At 39.6% G+C, this 19051-nt stretch overlaps 1 protein-coding gene across 1 annotated transcript in view; it reads right to left on the bottom strand.

Moving 5' to 3' along the window:
• The window catches only part of LOC132815957 (adenylate cyclase type 2-like), a 624569-nt gene that overhangs the window by 165865 nt on the left and 439653 nt on the right, over nt 1–19051 (bottom strand). The window contains exon 6 of the mRNA XM_060825336.1: nt 410–564. Within this exon, the coding sequence (XP_060681319.1) occupies nt 410–564 (155 nt within the window). The remainder of the gene's footprint in view (nt 1–409; nt 565–19051) is intronic.

Here is a 19051-nt window from a genome sequence, read left to right as displayed (position 1 = left end):
CATACTGTTGAAACATACGAGCGTGTCTTATGGTTAGGCGCTTGTATAAAAATTCAAAAACTGCCATTTTACTAAATCAAACCTTCCATTAAACTTTAAAGAGACTGAAACTGATAGTCAAACATCTGATGCATCAACCACAACCAAAGCTGAAACAAATGGGCCAGTGACCTCACAAAAGAAATAAATGGAAAAATATATTCCGCATCTTATTTTAATCCTGATAATAATCTGGATGGAGATATGTTAGTTTGCTGTTTTCAACATTTATGAATTACTGCATGGAAGTAAAGACATAAAACCCATATGATAACATAACTTTGCCAAGTGTTTCTTTATAAACATGTTACAACATTGTCAAGTTGGTTTTTGTGTACGTTTTCATATGTTTAAGACAAAATGAAAGTACCTCACATTTGTGTGCCTCTTCACATACAAATTGTGAAAGTTATTTGTATTTTCTAGCTGGCAGTGACCAGATTTTGGTCCTTGTAATCGCTGAATGATTTCAGCCTTCATCTCCATGGCAATATGTGCAGGAAGCAACGACAATAATAGACGTTCCTTTGGAAAGAGAAGGAAAAGAAACAAGAATTAAAATGTTATATAACATCACAATTTCTCATTTCTTACTAATGCTTAAGTTGTTTGAATGGAAACGGAAATGGCAAGATTGTGATAGATGATTTTGCATCAAAATGGCAACTGATGTACTTCTGCAAAATTTCAACATGGCCCATGCTGGACACCATCTGAATGAGGGCATTGTCTTGACTTAAACATGCAGAGCTGAAAATATGTCCAGTGGCAAAAGGGACATCCCAGCACCATAGGTAAGCTTCTGATTATAGATGTGGATGGTCCAAAATCAACACCTTGTTATTTTTGACTGATAAAAGAATATTGCTTGGTACTAAAATTAAATGGAGTAGTAGAAATAAATGTTATATCATTTGATAAAGTTGCCACAAAACTGAAATGGTGAAAAGATAATTGAGCTTCCACAGAGTGTTTTTGTGATTAAAGTTTTGGAAGTCTATCCATCCCTTTCAGAAGGCAAATCGGGTGGCTATGACAGAGTAAAGAATGCTGTTCTTGGTACATATAATTTATCTCCAGAAGCACACAGATAATCATTTGAAATGAAACCCAAATAAACCTTCATTGAATTTTCTAGAAAAAAGAAAATGGTGATGATAGATGCACCAGATTGATGATGGCTGGCCAAGACTTTGGGAATGTTGGGAAATCTTTTTTTGTGCAAACATAAAATTTGTGTCTATTATGGATTAAGATCCCACCTAGATGAACGTAAAGTTTGCAGGAATGGCAGGTGATCACAGATTGACTCAAAATCACTTTAGTGATAGGCTCCACTTTGGAAGCTAACAAAGAAACTGAAGAGAGAGGATTTTGATGGTGAAAAGAATGCTGAGAGAGATTACAGAAGGTGAAGACACAGGCACTCCTCAAGTTTGTAAAGAGCAAGTCTGGATGGTTTTAAGCCCGATTTGATGGATTTGATTTATTACAATGAATACTGCACAGTGATCTTCCAGAGAATACTGTCCTAGTGATAAAGATTATGATAAGCTATCCTGTGTTTTCTGATAGCATAAATCAGTACTGAGGAAATTATTGAAGTTTTCTGTCAAAGCATGTGTTGTAGCTTGAAAGGGCTATGGAAAGATCATACTTCAGTAAGACATTTGTCTTTAAAGAGATGGATGTGCGATCATCCATTGCTTTGGGAAAAGCCAGAATATATTTTTTTCTGCTTTTATTCTTTTAAAACAGAGGGAACTGGGAAGTAATTCTGAAAGAGGATTGATTGGTCTACTATTTGATTGACTATGCCACTAAAGTCCAGGGAAAAGCCAACGTTGCCCGACATTGCCATGAGGATAAACCAGCAAAGGGTAAATAGAAAGCTAAAACCTGTGTTGGATTTCAGTTTATAGTTTTTTTTGGTTTAGCATTTCAAAAGGCATTAGGAATTTGCGTGAGAGGGAGAAAGCTCTCTAAATAGAGCAATTCTCTGTTTGGCAGTTGTCAAACAAACTCTTGTGGCAAAAGCAGGTCTCTGCAAACAGAGAAGGGACTATGTTAATGTGTGTGTTATATAGTTAGCAAGGATAGAGAGCTGAAGCCAGTAAGGAAAAGGGATTGTGAATTGGACATGACACACTGCTGCTGTTATAACAGGGATATAAGAAGGGATTCTCCACGGATTCTGTGCTACCTGTACTGTGAATCTGAGTGAGAGAAGATTTGAGGATGGTGCCTTGTTGGTAGTAATTAATTCTGGGAATTTCAGGTGCTGACAAATCTGATTCAACAAAGAATTGAATGGGATATCCTACATAGTGGAGGCCAATTTGGAAGGACTGTGAGATTGCACAGGGTGTCTGATTAGTACGGAAAATGATGCAAACACTTGTAATTACAGGAGGGCTAGACCTGCCGCAGCGGGTATCTGAAGTAAAATTTATCTTTGTTTGACTTATCTTTCAGCTGTCACTTAGTGCTTTGAATATGTTAATTTTAGTTATTTTGTTCCAGTACAAAAGTTTAATAATGTGAAATCCTTGCCAGGGCTTTATTTTCTGCTGGCATTGTGGGGCTTCCTTTTTTTTTGTCATGTTTTGACCTCTCCAAGTATCATCACAATAGATTACAATATAATGAATGATGTGTTAGCTACTGTTCACTTGGAATCCATGTTGTTGTGGTAACATGGATGTTTTATACATCTGACAGCCTGAAGCAGTAGACAGTGGTGGCAGAGATAGTGTTTACATCATATGGCTGACCAGGAATCTCTGCCACTAACTTTTGACCAGTCATTGGCAAACCTTGAAAGGAATTACAGATTCCACATTATCAATGCACTTTTCTCACTTATCAAATCTTGGGTGGGACTCAAACTCAGAGCTTCTTGCTCAGAAACAGTATGACCTCCATACTGTGAACAATTTCACAACCTAAATGCGCTCCTGTCTTTAACATAGAACACATTCTAGACATCTCAGTATTGAATAGTAATGAATACGTTATTTGAAAAAGCATATTTGCCTTCTGGCTTCACATCACTTTGATCGTTAGCGCCATCTTGAACATTTTTGATATACATCTAAGCTTTAAAAATAGATAACAGGAAAAATGGTTAAGTATTTACTTCAACAACTGTCTTTCATCTTAAATCAGAAAATGCATCAAACATAGTTACATTTTGAGAAATGTGATAGTACATGTTTTAACTTAGCATCAGATAAAGCTAATCTTTTCATGTTGTTGTTTGTGATGTGCATCTAGAGCTGTTTGGTCTGACACAAGTCAATATCCTGCTGTGTTAGTTCTTTCTGGTTTTAGTTTTGAATTAATTTTCCTGTCAACGATTTCTCATTTTAATAGCTAGTAAGCAGGAAATACATGAAACTGCTAAGAATAATTCCACTTTTAAGCACATCGCTGACATAATGGATGAGTAACTTGATTGAGAAATGAACAATCACGTAAGCCTTCAAAAATAATAGGCAGGAAAGATCCACTCATTTCAGGTGAAAATATACTGTGATTTATTTTTATACTATTCTAGTATAGAAACTTTATGTTTGTGTGTATATATAGCATGGATATCCAGAAAGTCACATCATTCACTACTATATCAAAAGAACAGTTTGTCAGTCTGCAGCACGTAGTGACATCTGTGAAATACATAAAGAAAGCTCCAGCATTTGTCTGTAAAAGTGGGAACATTTTGAACTGCCAAAAACCATAAGATGCAATGTACCACCAACCACACTGATATAGGGAAAAAGGTTATGCACCAGAAACAGGTTAGTGAAAGGCAAGACAATACAGAGGAGGAAAGTCAGGCTTCTCATGCCTGTTTAAGGCCCCTTGTCCAAATTGGGGTGCCCTAAAACACATCTAGCTACACCAGACAATTCATCTGTTTATGTAGCCTCTGTAGAGATTCACGGAAAAACCTTTATTTTGTTAAACAGTACTTGTGGGAATTTTGAAAACAGGTGGGGCAGGGATCTCTCTCTCTTTCTCTCCTCTCCCTCTCACACTCACATACCACATGCCATACTTTTAATCTCTTATCCCAATAATGACAATACTTGTGAATTTCTGATCTGCAACATGATAGCTCAAGCAAATTAGGCACTGCCAGTGAACTTGTACGTGGGCTTCAGGGCTTTTTTTTAACAACGGCTCTTGCGCATATGTACGCGTAGCTTGTGACTGTGTACCTAAACCTGGCCGGTTAAAATTATACGCGTAATTTGCCTCCAGAGAACAGAATTCAGAGGTCAACACATTTTCATCATATTCTGGTACTCAAATTGTATCAGTTGCAACACACTATTTGAAGGCATCAGTGACCTGCCACCATATGTAGAATAGCATTATGTCTTTTCAAAAAGAGATTTTTGCGCAACAGAATTGCAGTTGGTAAATTTCTGCTGAGAACTGCAAAACGTGAGTAAAGCAGCAAATCCAGACTATCTGGTATAATTAAATCAGATTTTGTTCCATGTGCTTGAAGTTGGCAACGGTAGAGAATCAGTCAGATGTAAATTATAATGTTCAGGAGAGGATGTTCCACTAGTAATCACATTTGATCCTGACTAGTATAAAAGGCAGAGTACCCTTGGAGTGTTTAATTGGTCTCTCAAAACATTTCAATGATCATTTTACAAAAGACAGTTTTTAAGGGAGACAGAGAAACCCAGAGACTCCAAGTTTCTGAAATGGCACTGCGTGCCTGTGTTCAGATGCTGGCATACAGGCTGGCGAAAACAGTGACAATAGACAAGAGACAACAGGTGCAGGAGTGAAATGATAGAGCCTCATAAATTAATTAGCATTGCTGAAAAGACCAAGGAGTGTCTATCTGGGAGTTCAAGAAAACTCATGAGTATCATCAGCTTGGTGAAGGGAACTGTTTGGTAAACATCTGAAATTGCACTGGTAATTAGGATAAGGATTCAGAGGAATGCAGTCTCAGAGGAGATTGAACTACCACAGTATGGTGTGGACGTGCCGGTGTTGGACTGGGATAGACAAAGCTAAAAATCACACAACACCAGGTTATAGTCCAACAGGTTTATTTGAAAGCACTAGCTTTCAGAATGCTGATCTCTCATCAGGTAGCTGTGGAGAAGGACCTGTCATTATAAAATCTGTGTCTTATTATCCTGCTCCATAGCTACCTGAGCTACACCAAAAGCTAACAGTCCCAAGTAAACCTGTTGGACTATAACCTGGTGTTGTGTGATTTTTAATTTTTTATCATAATATGAGCAGTCATCCAAACAGTCCATAAAAGAACAGCTTTGATGGGAGCTCTGAGGATAGATCTCTAATGTAAAGAATTGAAATTCCTTGAGAAGGAGATAAAGTTTAATGAGATCTGGTGAGCTACAGGGTCTAAAAAATGTTGGACACTCTTGGAAGTTTTGCAAATATGGTCCAGCTTGCTGAACATTTGAACAGATCCAGCAATCTTTGGAACTTCTGCCCTACATGCCTGGCATCACATCAGCACTGAAATTCATTTGTTATATTATTTATTAGTGTGATAGAAATAATATCTTTTTGCCTTCATGGTAGTCTTATGCTATGCCAGTGATTCTTTACTACTGTGACTAGCTGATTAGATCATTTTGAATTATAAGTGTTACAACATGGGGTAAACTCTTCTGCTTAATTTAAACCAGCAACACAGCAAGATTTATTCCGTGCAGTAATCTGTGAAAATGCGAGAGGCTAAGAACTATTTAAAGTAAAAATTGACAACTTTATTTCTTAAAGTATAACAGAGAATATTTAATTAACAAGTATTTACATCTCCTTCCTCTAACCTATCCTTTACTTTCTCTTCTATGATATTAGTCCGATAAAAGCCCCACTTAAGAATTACCAAAATATTCACAGTTTAAAAAACAGCCAGTGATCAAATCTTCTCGGTATATCTTCCTCTGTGGATTTCCAGGTCAGTGTTGATATTTTTTCTCTTTGCAAACTCCTTCTCCAAACAGGTGCCTCTCAGAGAGTTCTGACTAGCAGCCTACATCTATTGGTCTTTTGGCAGTTCTCCCTCAACTGTTCAATTTTTCCCGGTTTTATACCCACAAAGCATTGGAATGTGTCATTGGCTTTTAATACTGTCAATATACTAAGTTCAAACTGGATTGGAATTTGGTATTTTTTGAGGGGCATAATTTAAACTGATTGGCCTAATTCAAATTTGTTTTTGTCTCCAGGCAACCAGCTACCCTAGCTGCCGGACCATATGTTACATTGTATCTTAATCAGAACACTTGCGTGCTTTTAACTCTCTTAAAGGTACAGTACACCCACATCTTCATAATATATGTTGTATTACAATGATGGGTCAAAACTTCAAATACAGTAGACATTTTTATCTTGCAATTCCAAAATGTATTTTGAAAGAGGGCTGTAACAGCCTTGAACAGTTGCGGTTAAAAATAAGTGGCTGCCTAGAAAGAGACCAAGACTCATGGAAGAATGTCACACCTAAAGTTTCAAAGAAATTTCAAACAGACTAGACTGTGCTTTCTTGTAAATACAAAGATGACCAGGAGCTGACATCTACCTGCTCTTGATCAAGCCAGTTTATGCTTCAAGCTGCAATCACATTTTGTATAATAAAAACAAAAAAAAAATTGCAGATGCTGGAAATTAGAAACAAAAATAGAAATTGCTGGAAAAGCTCAGCAGGTCTGGCAGCATCTGCAGAGAGAAATCAGAGTTAGCGCTTCGGGTCGCTTGACCCTTCCTCTGAACAGAAGGGTCAATTGGACTTGAAGTGTTAATTCTGATTTATCTCTATAGTTGCTGCCAGACCTACTGTGTTTTTCCAGCAATTTCTATTTTGTTGTCATATTTTGCATTTTCCTTTTAAAGAATGCAGAGAGGAGGGGTTAAAACATGGGTTTCAACTTTACTGGGGTGGACTGGTGGGACTGGATGCTCATAAAGTGTACTTTCATGGAATTCTCATTAGCTTGCTGCGAAAGTCACGGTCAAAGAGCTGTCCCTTATTTACTCTTGTGTTGAAGTCAAAGAAGGCTGACTCTCTTTTCAAGCACTGAAAACCAGTTAAAGGAAACAAGAAAGAATTCGCCCTCACCCTGAATGCTGAAATTCAATCACCATCAAAAGGCATCACAACTACAGAACATAGAATACAGAATTACAGCACAGGAACAGGGCCTTCGCCCACCACGTATGTACTGACCATGATGACACTCTAAACTAATCCCACCAGAAACTCAACCTGTCAGGAAAACTAAATATAGTGAAACCAACTAATTGTTCAATACCAATGTCAATATAACTGTTATGTCCATAGCAATGGCTGTACATTCAACTATACACTCTTCATGAACAATTCAGAGACTGATCCTTATAAGTTTTTTTAAAAAAAATCTTTTATCTTTTGGAATCCTTATTATTTCTATGATGAGTATTGAGTCTTTATTACTTCTTATATTTAGAAATTATTATCTCGCCATTTTTGCTAATTCAAGCAAGCCTAGTTAAATTGTTAAATCATAAGTTTATTTGGCCTGGGGCGAAAAGTGTCCACAAGGTAAAGGATTCTTTTAGTTTAGCCTTGTTACAACCAACTGAAGGGATATGGATGCATATGGTTACCTTTTTTGTCTCTGTCAGTTTTTGGAATAAAGATATTTACTGGCAATTCATTAATCCTGTGGCCCTTCTCCAGAATCTAAAGATTCTTGGTAGATTAGTACCATGCATCCATTATCTCCAAAGCTGGATGTGGAGGTGCCAGTGTTGGAATAGGATGGACAAAGTTAAAAATCACACAACACCAGATTATAGTCCAACAGATTTATTTGGATTAGATTACTTAAGGTGTGGAAACAGGCCCTACCACCCAACATTGACCCTCTGAAGAGCAACCTACCCAGACCCATTCCCCAACACCCAACACTACGGGCAATTCACCTAACCTGCACAGCTTTGGATTGTGGGAGGAAACCGGAGCACCCGGAGGAAACCCACGTAAAGACAGGGAGAATGTGCAAACTCCACACAGACAGTTGCCTGAGGCAGGAATTGATCCCGGGTCACTGGTGCTGTGAGGCAGCAGTGCTAACCACTGTGCTACCATGCCGCCCTAAACATGCTTTCAGAGTGTTGCTCCTTTATCAGGTTGCTAGCAGGGTATGATTCACTGCTGGTAAAAGAAAAGAAACTCTCCGAGTGTTACAAGCCACTCATTAGCTGAAACAAATCAGGACAGAAGAATTTTAATCAGTCTGCAAAGCCAAAAATTTCAAAGTTAACTGATTAACCATCAATGCCTCTGCAACTAGTATCATCTAGTGTAATGGTTATATCATTCTGCCATCTAATCTTCATGACTGCTTCAGAGACTGAGCAGTTTTTTTTTAAAGCCTTCTTTTGGACTCGTTTCTTACTCTTAATCTGTAATATTTTATTATTTCTTCTCACAACTAATAAACTCATTTTTTTGTATTCTCAGAACCTGTTAAATTTCAAAATAGAAGATTCATTTGGTCTGGGAGAAGGACATCCACAAGGGAAGAGGTTCTTTTATAAATTAACTTTGTCGCAACCAACCGAGGAGGTGAATGAATAAAGAACAGCTTCTAACAATTTGGGGCAGCCCCTCTGGAGGATAATATTTAAATACTGTAATACTGAAAAGGATAGACCGGATCTAAAAGCTGAAGTCGTAAATTGAAGGAAGGCAAATTTTGACGGTATTAGGCAAGAACTTCCAGAAGTTGATTGGGGGCGGGGCGGATATTTGCAGGTAAAGGATGGCTGGAAAATGGGAAACCTTCAAAAATGAGATAATGAGAATCCAGAGTCATTATGTTCCTGTTAGGATGAAGGGCAAGGCTAGTAGGTGTAGAAAATGTTGGATGACTGGAGAGATTGAGGTTTTGGTCAGAAAAAGAAGAAGCATATGTCAGGCATAGTCAGCAGGATCAAACCAATCCCAGAAGAGTATAAAGGCAGTAGGAGTAGACTTAGGAGGGAAATTAGAAGGGCAAAAAGGGGACATGAAATACCTTTGGCAAATAGGGTTCAGAAGAATTCAAAGGAATTGTATAAATATATTAAGGACAAAGGGGTAACTGGGGAGAGAACAGGGCCCCTTAAAGATCAGCAAGGCCACCTATGTGTGGAACCGCAGGAGATGCATAGCCACATCTTGAAAAATGTGCATATTACAGTGGTGGTGGTTCTGGATGTCTTAAAATGCATAAACATGGATAAATCGCCAGGACACAGAACATAGAACATAGAAAAATACAGTGCAGTACAGGCCCTTCAGCCCTCAATGTTGCACTGATCCAAGCCCACCTAACCTACACTAGCCCACTATCCTCCATATGTCTACCCAATGCCTGTTTAAATGCCCATAAAGAGGGAGAGTCCACCACTGCTACTGGCAGGGCATTCCATGCACTCACGACTCGCTGAGTAAAGAATCTACCCCTAACATCTGTCCTATATCTACCTCCCCTTAATTTAAAGCTATGCCCCCTCAACATAGCTGACTCCATACGTGGAAAAAGGTTCTCATGGTCAACCCTATCTAAACCCCTAATCATCTTGTACACCTCTATCGAGTCACCCCTAAACCTTCTTTTCTCCAATGAAAACAGTCCCAAGTGCCTCAGCCTTTCCTCATACGATCTTCCTACCATACCAGGCAACATCCTGGTAAACCTCCTCTGCACCCGTTCCTGTGCCTCCACATTCTTCCTATAGTATGGCGACCAAAACTGCACACAATACTCCAGATGCGGCCGCACCAGAGTCTTATACAACTGCAACATGACCTCAGGACTCCGGAACTCAATTCCTCTGCCAATAAAAGCCAGTATGCCATATGCCTTCTTCACAGCACTATTTACCTGGGTGGCAACTTTCAGAGATGACTGGGTGTACCTTTGAATTCTGTGGGAAGCTAGTGTATGATTGCTGGGCCCCTTGCTGAGATATTTATATTGTTGATAGCCACAGATGAAGTGCCGGAGGACTGAAGGTTGGTTAACATGGTGCCATTATTGAAGAAAGGAGAAAGGGAAATAGACCAGTGAGCCTGAGATGTTTTTCTCTGGGGAGCGAATCCTGATGGACATGATTTGCATGTATTGGAAAGGCAAGGACTCATTAGGGATAGACAACATGGATTTGTGCATGGGACATTGTGTCTCCCTAACTTCACTGAGATTTTTGAAGAAGTAACAAAGAGGATTAATGAGGGCAAAGCAGTGGATGTGATCTATATCGACTTCAGTAAGGCATTCAACAATGTTCCGCATGGTAGACTGGTTAGCAAGGTTAGGTCACATGGAATACAGAAAGAGCTAGCTAACTTGAAGGTAGAAGATAGAGGGTGGTGGTGGAGAGTTGCTTTTCAGACTGGAGGCTTGTAACCAGCAGTGTGCCACAAGAATTGGTGCTGGGTCCACTGTTCTTTTGTCATTTATATGAATTATTTGGATGTAAACATAGGAGGTGCGATGGTAAGTTTGCAGATGACACCAAAGTTGGAAGTGTAGTGTGTTATGGACAAGGCCTGACCACTCAAAACATTCTTAAGCAGGCAGCTTTGCTATTTGTTTTGCTAAGTGTACAGTAAAAATTATCCAGATTAAGTTAGCTAGGTTGACTACCAAATTTGAAAACAGACCCAAGTTTGTTAACAAAATTACACAATCAAACACAAAGAATAGAATAAGGAACACCTACAGAACCCAGTCTATCCAGACCAGACTTAATTATGCTGTTCCAAATATACACAACAGTCCCAATAAGCAAACCCTCTTGAAAAACAGTAAACAAAAATGGATTAAAGTTAGAAGGGTAGAAGGGGAGTGAGAGAGAGAGAAAGAATTGAACTGCTCAGCTAGAGAGCTGACCACACCCCTTTCATTGTACAGGTCACTTCTAAAACAAGACCATATAAACAAAAAAGACTCTCCATACCCTTTAATCTCTGTACCAAACCAGTTTAATTGGAGCCAGAAGTATTTTATTACCCCTCAGAAAAAAAAACAAAGATAAGTATCCTTGAGAAAAGGAACAGCTTTCAGAAAAAAAGGGACCAGCTCTTTGACACCACCACCTTTAAAAAAAATGAACCAACAATATCAAAAGATAGCTGCATTTTTAAAACAGTTCAAAAATCCTGGTTAGAAGCCGAAACATACATATACACTATACTAACCGTAAATATGGTAAGTTTGCTGATGACACCAAAATTGGAGGTGTAGTGTGTTATGGACTAGGCGAGACCACTCAAAACTTTCTTAAGCAGGCAGCCCAGTCCATAACTTCGTAAACATGCATAACCAGATGCAAATTTAGGTCATTGCACAACTGTCATCAAATGTCTCCGTATCTCATTCGAGCCTTGATAACAATTCGGCAATCTCGTTCTTGCGACCAGCCACATGCACAACTGTCAAATTGAATGGCTACAACAACAAGCTCTATTTTTGTCTGGCATTTTTGTCCTTAAATTTTTCCACAAATGTCAATGGGTTATGATCAGTGTACATGATTGTCTCAGACGCATCGCTGGCAATATAAACACTGAAATGTTGTAATGCCAATACCAAGCTTAACGTCTCTTTCTCCACCATTGAACTTTTCTGTTGATGAACATTCAACTTCCTGGAAAAATACCCAATGGGTCTTTCTATTCCCTCGTCATCCTCCTGCAGGAGCACCGCACCGACACCCACATCACTGGCATCGATAGCCACCTTGAAAGGTTTTGTGTAATCCGGTGTGGCTAATACTGGGGTACTGGTCAACACAGTTTTTAGGCTGTCAAATGCCTTTTGTTAGTCTGCTATCCACTGAAACTTCTCGCCCTTTTTAACAATTCGGTGAGTGGAGCAACCACAATGCTAAAGTTTGGTACAAACTTTCATTAAAATCCATTCAATACCAGGAACCATAGTACTGCTTTTTTTGTTGACGATGTAGAAAATACCCCAATTACTTCCGTTTTTGCATCCCGTGGGGTCGTTTGTCCATGTCCAATAACATGGCCCAGGAAGGTGACTTGGGCTTTGGCAAATTCACTTTTAGCTAGGTTTATCACCAAGACTGCCTTCTGAAGTTGATTGAACAAGTCAGAAATATCCTCCTACTGTGGAATTGGATACACATCAGTCTTTGTAACGGCGTTGATTTTACGATAGTCCACACATAACCATTGGGTACCATCTGGTTTTGGCACCATGACTATGAGTGAGCTTAAGTCACTTCAATTATGCCATCTTGGAGCATGCGCTCTATCTCCTTTTAGAATCAACTTTAGAGGGTTATGCCTAGAAGGATGTTGCTTAATTGGAACAGCATCTCCAATCTGCACATCATGCACAATTAGGTTAGTACTTCCCAGTTTATTTCTGCATTTCTCCCCATGTGATAGTAATAACTCTTTCAAGTCATTTCGATTTTCTTGTGGAAAATTAACTCAATAATTTATCCCAATTTTTGATAACTTCCTCACTGTCCAATTTAATTTCAGGAACGTCCAATTCAGAATTCCCTGAGCTTGGTTCTTCCTTCAGTGCTGTAATCATTAACACCTTCCCCTCTTGCTTTCCTTCCCTATCAAAATACCTTTTGAGAATATTCACATGACACACTGAGATTTCTTCCTGTCTGGAGTCCTTATCAAGTAGTTCACCTCATTCAATTTCCTCTCAATTTGTTAAGGTCTAATCCTTGCTTTCAAAGGCTCACTTGTTACTGGAAGTAACACCAATACCTTATCCCCAATTGCAAAATTGCAAATTTGTGATATCCTATCCGTTGCATGTTTTGTTGTATACTGTGATACTTTGTAAATGCTGTCTAGCCAACTCTCCAGCTCTATTTAATCATTCCCTAAAATTTGACACACAGTCCAAATGTGTGGTCTCTGAATTCTCACTTATGAATTTCTTCTTAATCAATTTTAATGGTCCTCTTACTTCATGTTCAAAAATCTAATTCAAATAGACTGAATTTGGTAGATTCATTTGGTGCATCCCTGATCGCAAAAGGTACAAACAGAACTCCCTTATCCTAATCATCTAGGTAATCCTGACCATGAGCCCTCAACATGCTTTTTAGTGTTTGATGTCATCTCTCTAGCGCTCCCTGTGATTCTGGATGGTACAAAGTAGATTTGAATTGCTTTATTCCCAAGTTATCCATAACCTTCTTGAATAGTTTGGATCTCAAGTCTGACGCTTGATCTGACTGGACCTCTATTGGTAGTCTGCATCTAGTAAAAAAAGTTAAGTAATTCTTCAACAACCCTTTTAGCTGTGATGTTGCGTAATGGGATTGCCTCTGGAAATGTAGTTGACATATCCATTATTGTTAATAAATACGTATTCCCACTTTTTGTTTGAGGTAGGAGACCTACACAATCAATCAAGACTCTTGTGAAAGCTTCCTCAAATGCTGGAATAGGTATTAAAACATCATTTGTTATGTAATAACACATGGGAAGGCATTCGCTCTCCTTCTCTTATATGCCTTTTGATACAACTGTTTTAAGTTCTCATCTTTCTGCTATAACTCTTAAGTGTAGCAGAGCTAAAGTTACATACATGTTTATCTAGTTGCTCCAGCTCTGCCCCACTTACCTGATCAAAAAAGTCTCCAATAAAGCTATATCAGCTTCCTTATCTATGCCTTTTGATCTCTCTTGCTTCAACATGTGCCTCTGTGATCTTGTGATCACACAATCTAGGAAAATTCCTAAATAAACATCCTTCATTTCTTCAGTTGCCTGCATCTCCACTGGCTTTTCAACTAGGGTGGGCAGCACACTTACTGGTGAATCAGCTATATCATTTGCAATGACAAATTGTATTCCTGGAGCTGAGGGTTTGTCCAGTACTCCTACCACAAATTCTCCACTCTTCTTTAGATTCTCTAGCCTCACTTTACATAATTGAGCACTTTTTGTCTCACCATGAATTTCTGTTACCAGAACCTTTTCTGGCAATTGCCCCTCAGGAGTACATATCGCCTCATCTTTCAGCATTATCGACTGAGAGGATCCTATGTCCCTTAATATTGTAACCTCTTTACATGCTACTCCTGGCTTTGCATGTATATTTTTTAAGTAGATCTGGCACTTCCTCCTTAATTAATCTCTGATCATCTTGGATGCTCTGAGGCAGTTGTCTAACTTCTCTTGTGCTTTTTATTACTAGTCCAACAAAACTCCCAGGCTTGTCTGGTTTTCCTACATCTGACTTTGTCCTAGCTCACCACCACTGTGATTTTATATGGCCCACTTTATTACAATGGAAACACCTTTTTAATTTCTTTTCCTCCTCAAGGGTTTCTTTTTTACCCTGTGGTAAGTTATCGAAGGGTGGGTCAGTAAATTTGCAGACGATACGAAGATTGGTGGAGTCGTGGATAGTGAGGAGGGCTGTTGTTGGCTGCAAAGGGACTTAGATATAATGCAGAGCTGGGCTGAGGAGTGGCAGATGGAGTTCAACCTTGTCAAGTGTGAGGTTGTCCATTTTGGAAGGACAAATAAGAATGCGGAATACAGGGTTAACGGTAGGGTTCTCAGTCAGGTAGAGGAGCAGAGGGATCTTGGGGTCTATGTTCATAGATCTTTGAAAGTTGCCACTCAGGTGGATAGAGCTTGTAAGAAGGCCTATGGTGTATTAGCGTTCATTAGCAGAGGGATTGAATTCAAGAGTCATGAGGTGATGTTGCAGCTGTATAGGACCTTGGTAAGGCCACATTTGGAGTACTGTGTGCAGTTTTGGTCGCCTCATTTTCAGAAAGATATGGAAGCTTTGGAGAGGGTGCAGAGGAGACTTACCAGGATGTTGCCTGGAATGGAGAATAGGTCGTATGAGGATAGGTTGAGAGTGCTGGGCCTTTTCTCATTGGAACGGCCAAGGATGAGGGGTGATTTGATAGAGGTTTATAAAATGATCAGGGGACTAGATAGAGTAGCCAGTCAGAGACTTTTTCCTCAGGTATAACAGAGTTTTACAAGGGGACATAAATTTAAGGTGAAGGGTGGAAGGGGGATGTCAGGGGTAGGTTCTTTACCCAGAGAGTGGTGGGACATGGAATGCACTGCCTGTAGGAGTGGCAGAGTCAGCATCATTGGTGACCTTTAAGCGGCAATTGGATAGGTACATGAATAGGTGCTTAAGCTAGGACAAATGTTTGGCACAACATTGTGGGCCAAAGGGCCAGTTCTGTAGTGTATTGTTCTATGTTCTATGTTATCCTTACAAGCTTCACCAAGATCTACCTTTCTCTTTCCATGTGAGGATTTCTCTTTTCCCCAATTTCTATCCCTCATGGACTGAAATTGATTCTGGAAGCCAAACCGAGTTTGATGGACCAGCTCATAACTATCAGCCACTTCAGCTGCTAACCTTGCTGATTAACTCTCTGCTCTTCCACATGAGCTTGCACTACTTCAGGCTGAGAATTTTTGCATTCCTCCAAAATAATTACCTAAGGCATCATAAGTTTGTTTGCCTTTTAAAGCTCTTAACCATCTATCAAAATTATTCTGTTTGATCCTTTCAAACTCAATATAGGTTTAACCAGGGTCCCTCCTTAGATTCCGGAAATGCTGTCTATAGGCTTCTGGAACAAGCTCATATGTACTTAAAATGGCTTTTTTCACCTCCTCACACTCCCCAGATAATGGTATGAATCGCTCACTAGCCCTACCTACAAGTTTCATTTGGATCAACAAAACCCACATTGCCACTAGCCACTATATTTGTTTAGCCACCTTTTCAAAGAAGATGAGAAAGGCTTCGACATCCTTCTCATCAAATTTAGGTGATGCTCGAACATACTTAAACAGTTTCTCACTAGACTTCTGACTACCAGGGGCTTGCTCATCCTCACTCTCTTCCTCACTAAGCCTACCTTCAGCTTTTATCTCCAGTCTTTTAAGCTGACTTTCCATTTCAAGTGTCAGTTTTTAAAGTTCAAAAGCCCTCTGTTTTTCTTTCTCTTCTGCTGTTCTCTCTTCTCCCTCTCTTCTGCTTTTAATCGTAACTCAAACTGTTCCAGTTCTGCTGTTCTTTCCTTATCTCTCGCCTCTATCTCGAGCTGCTTCATTAGCAATTGAAGTCTTGCCATCTCTATAGATTCTGATGGTTTCTCCAGTAGATTAAAATGCTGAGTTACTGCTGTATTAATCTCTCCTTTCATTACAGAGGCCTGCAGACCCAATTCCAGCTTAGCTGCTAATTCCTGCACCTTGGTCTTATTCACCTTCTGTAAATCTTCCAAAGTCATCACATCCACTTCCAGAAAACTTGTGGTGACTGAAAGAGCCATTACAATCCCAAGCTTTGTCTACCTAACCAAAACAACACCCAAGATAAAGACACTAGCACCTATTATTCGCTGTTTAAAAAAACCTCAAAGAGCACCCCCAGTCTGTTGTGGACTAGGCCAGACCACTCAAAACATTCTTAAGCAGGCAGCCCAGACCATAACTTTGCAATTTGTTTCGCTAAGTGTACAGTAAAAATTATCCGGATTATGTTAGCTAGGTTGACTACCAGGTTTTAAAACAGACAAAAATTTATTCACAAAATTACACAATGAAACACAAAGAACAGAATAAAGAACCCCTATAGAACTCAGTCTATCCAAACAAGAATTAATCATGCTGTTCCAAATATACGCAACAACCCCAATAAAACAAACGCTCTAGAAACATGGTTAAAAAAAAGGAACAAGTGTTTACAGGTTGAAGTTAGAAGGGCAGAAGGGAAGAGAAAGAGCCTGTTTCTACACAACTCACTGCTGAACTCCCAACTAATTCTGGACTGAACTGAACTGCTTAGCTAGAGAACTGACCACTCCCCTTTCATTATACAGGTCACATCTAAAACATGACCACTTTGGCCTGAAGTCTCATCTGTTTACATATAAACAAAATGGCCTCTCAGTACCCTTTAGTCTCTGTACCAAACCAATCTAATCGGCACCAGGAGCGGTTTATTACCCCTCGGGAAAAAACCAAGTACACAGTATCCTTGAGAAAAGGAAACAGCTTTGAGAAAAAAGGTACCAGCTTTGTGACAAGTGGATAGCCAAGAAGGTTATCTCAGAGTATAATGGGATCAATGGGATGAGGAATGGAAGATGGAGTTTAATTTAGATGAATGTGAGGTGCTGCATTTTAGAAAGGCAACTCAGGGCAAGACTTATATTCTTAATGGTAAGGTCCTGGGGAGTTTTGCTGAACACGGAGACCTTGGAGTGCAGGTTTATAGTTCCTTGAAAGTAGAGTCTCAGGTAGATAGGATAGTGAAGAAGGTGTTTGGCACGCTTACCTTTATTGGTCAGTGCTTTGAGTATTGGAGTTGGGAGATCTTGTTGCAGCTATACAGAACATTGGTTAAGTTACTTTTGTAATAACGTGTTCACTTCTGGTCTCCCTGCTATGAAGAATGTTGTGAAACTTGAAAAGGTTCAGAAAAGGTTTACGAGGATGGTGCCACAGCTGGAGGATTTGAGCTACAGGGAGAGGCTGAACAGGCTGGGGCTATTTTCTCTGGAGCATCGGGGGCTGAGGGGTAAACTTATAGAGGTTTATAAAATCATAATGGACATGGATAGAATGAATAGGCAAGATCTTTTCCCTAGGGTAGGGAAGACCAAACGAGAGGGCATTGGTTTAAGGTGAGAGGAGAAAGATTTAAAAGGGACATAAGGGGGCAGCTTTTTCATAAAGAGGGTGGTGAGTGTATGGAATGACCTGCCAAAGGAAGTGGTGGAGGCTTGGACAATTATAACATTTAAAAGGCATTTGGATTGCTATATGGATAGGAAGGGTTCAGAGGGATATGGGTCAAATGCTGGCTATTGGGACTAGATGAATTTAAGATATCCGGTCGGCATGGACGAGTTGCTTCCATGCTGTGTATCTCTATGACTCTATTGTTATATTTCAAAATACAAGTTTAATTTAGTCTGATAGAGGGGCATTCAGAACTGAAGGGATTCTTTCTAAACTAATCGTGTTGCAACCAGCTGAGATGGGTGAGTAAAGATGAGCTTCTTACTTGGGAGATTAACATTTTGGGGCAACTCCTCTGGAACTGTAATGAATTGGGGAACTTTAACACCCCAGGAAGGCCCCATTTCCCTGCAGCCTGGCGATGAGAGCAGGATTGTGCCAACAGGATATTTCTCGCCACTTGACTCCTACCTTGGATATTAAATTCTGGGCCTGGGAATCAACATGTTCCACTTAATCTGTGAGTTAACAGGTCATAAACCAACCAGTCCCTCACTTCAAAAGTCTTTTTATAATTCTCCTAACTGAAAAGTTGAAATGCATCCTTTCTTTCAATGCTGAGTACAGCTTGCAAGCTTTAATTTTATAAGACTGAATGAGACAAAACTCCCATGAGTAGTAGATGTAAGAGTTTTCTTTTTGAAAACTAAATTCCATGCTGGTTTACATTTACAACTATTGCATTCCTGAAAGCCTCTAATCTTGAAATTTAAGGATTCTGAGAGACTATGGTAGAAATTGAAAATGGAGAAGAACCTGGTTGTGAAGATTTTTCTGTCAAAAGCTCAATCATTCTTTTATTCAGATTTTTTTTATTTGGCAGTCAATCAAACTGACTAATTAAACAAGCCTAGCTAGTAGTAGGGACAGAGAGTGACAGGAGGTCACCACAGAAGTCCTTGGGGACAATCAGCAAATGCAGGTAGGTTTTGGTGGGGGTGGGGTCTATTCAGGAAAATAAAGAGATTAGTTATCAAAGCTCGGGAACAGGGAAAATTGACCAATGGGGCTTGCATGGGGATGAAATTGGTCACTGTCACGATGAGGTGGGAAAGAAAAGTAAATATTGGAGCTAAAGGGAGGAAGAGGCCATGGGGCTGGTGTGAGTTTGGAGGTGAGTAGGGGAATAAGGAGGAGCTATGTTTTACTGAAAGGTGGTTTCCTTAG

Source organism: Hemiscyllium ocellatum, chromosome 5 (assembly GCF_020745735.1).
Source record: "Hemiscyllium ocellatum isolate sHemOce1 chromosome 5, sHemOce1.pat.X.cur, whole genome shotgun sequence".
NCBI classification, from domain to species: Eukaryota; Metazoa; Chordata; class Chondrichthyes; order Orectolobiformes; family Hemiscylliidae; genus Hemiscyllium; species Hemiscyllium ocellatum.
The sequence above is the reverse complement of the archived record's forward strand: the minus strand, read 5'-3'. Positions and strand labels throughout refer to the sequence as shown.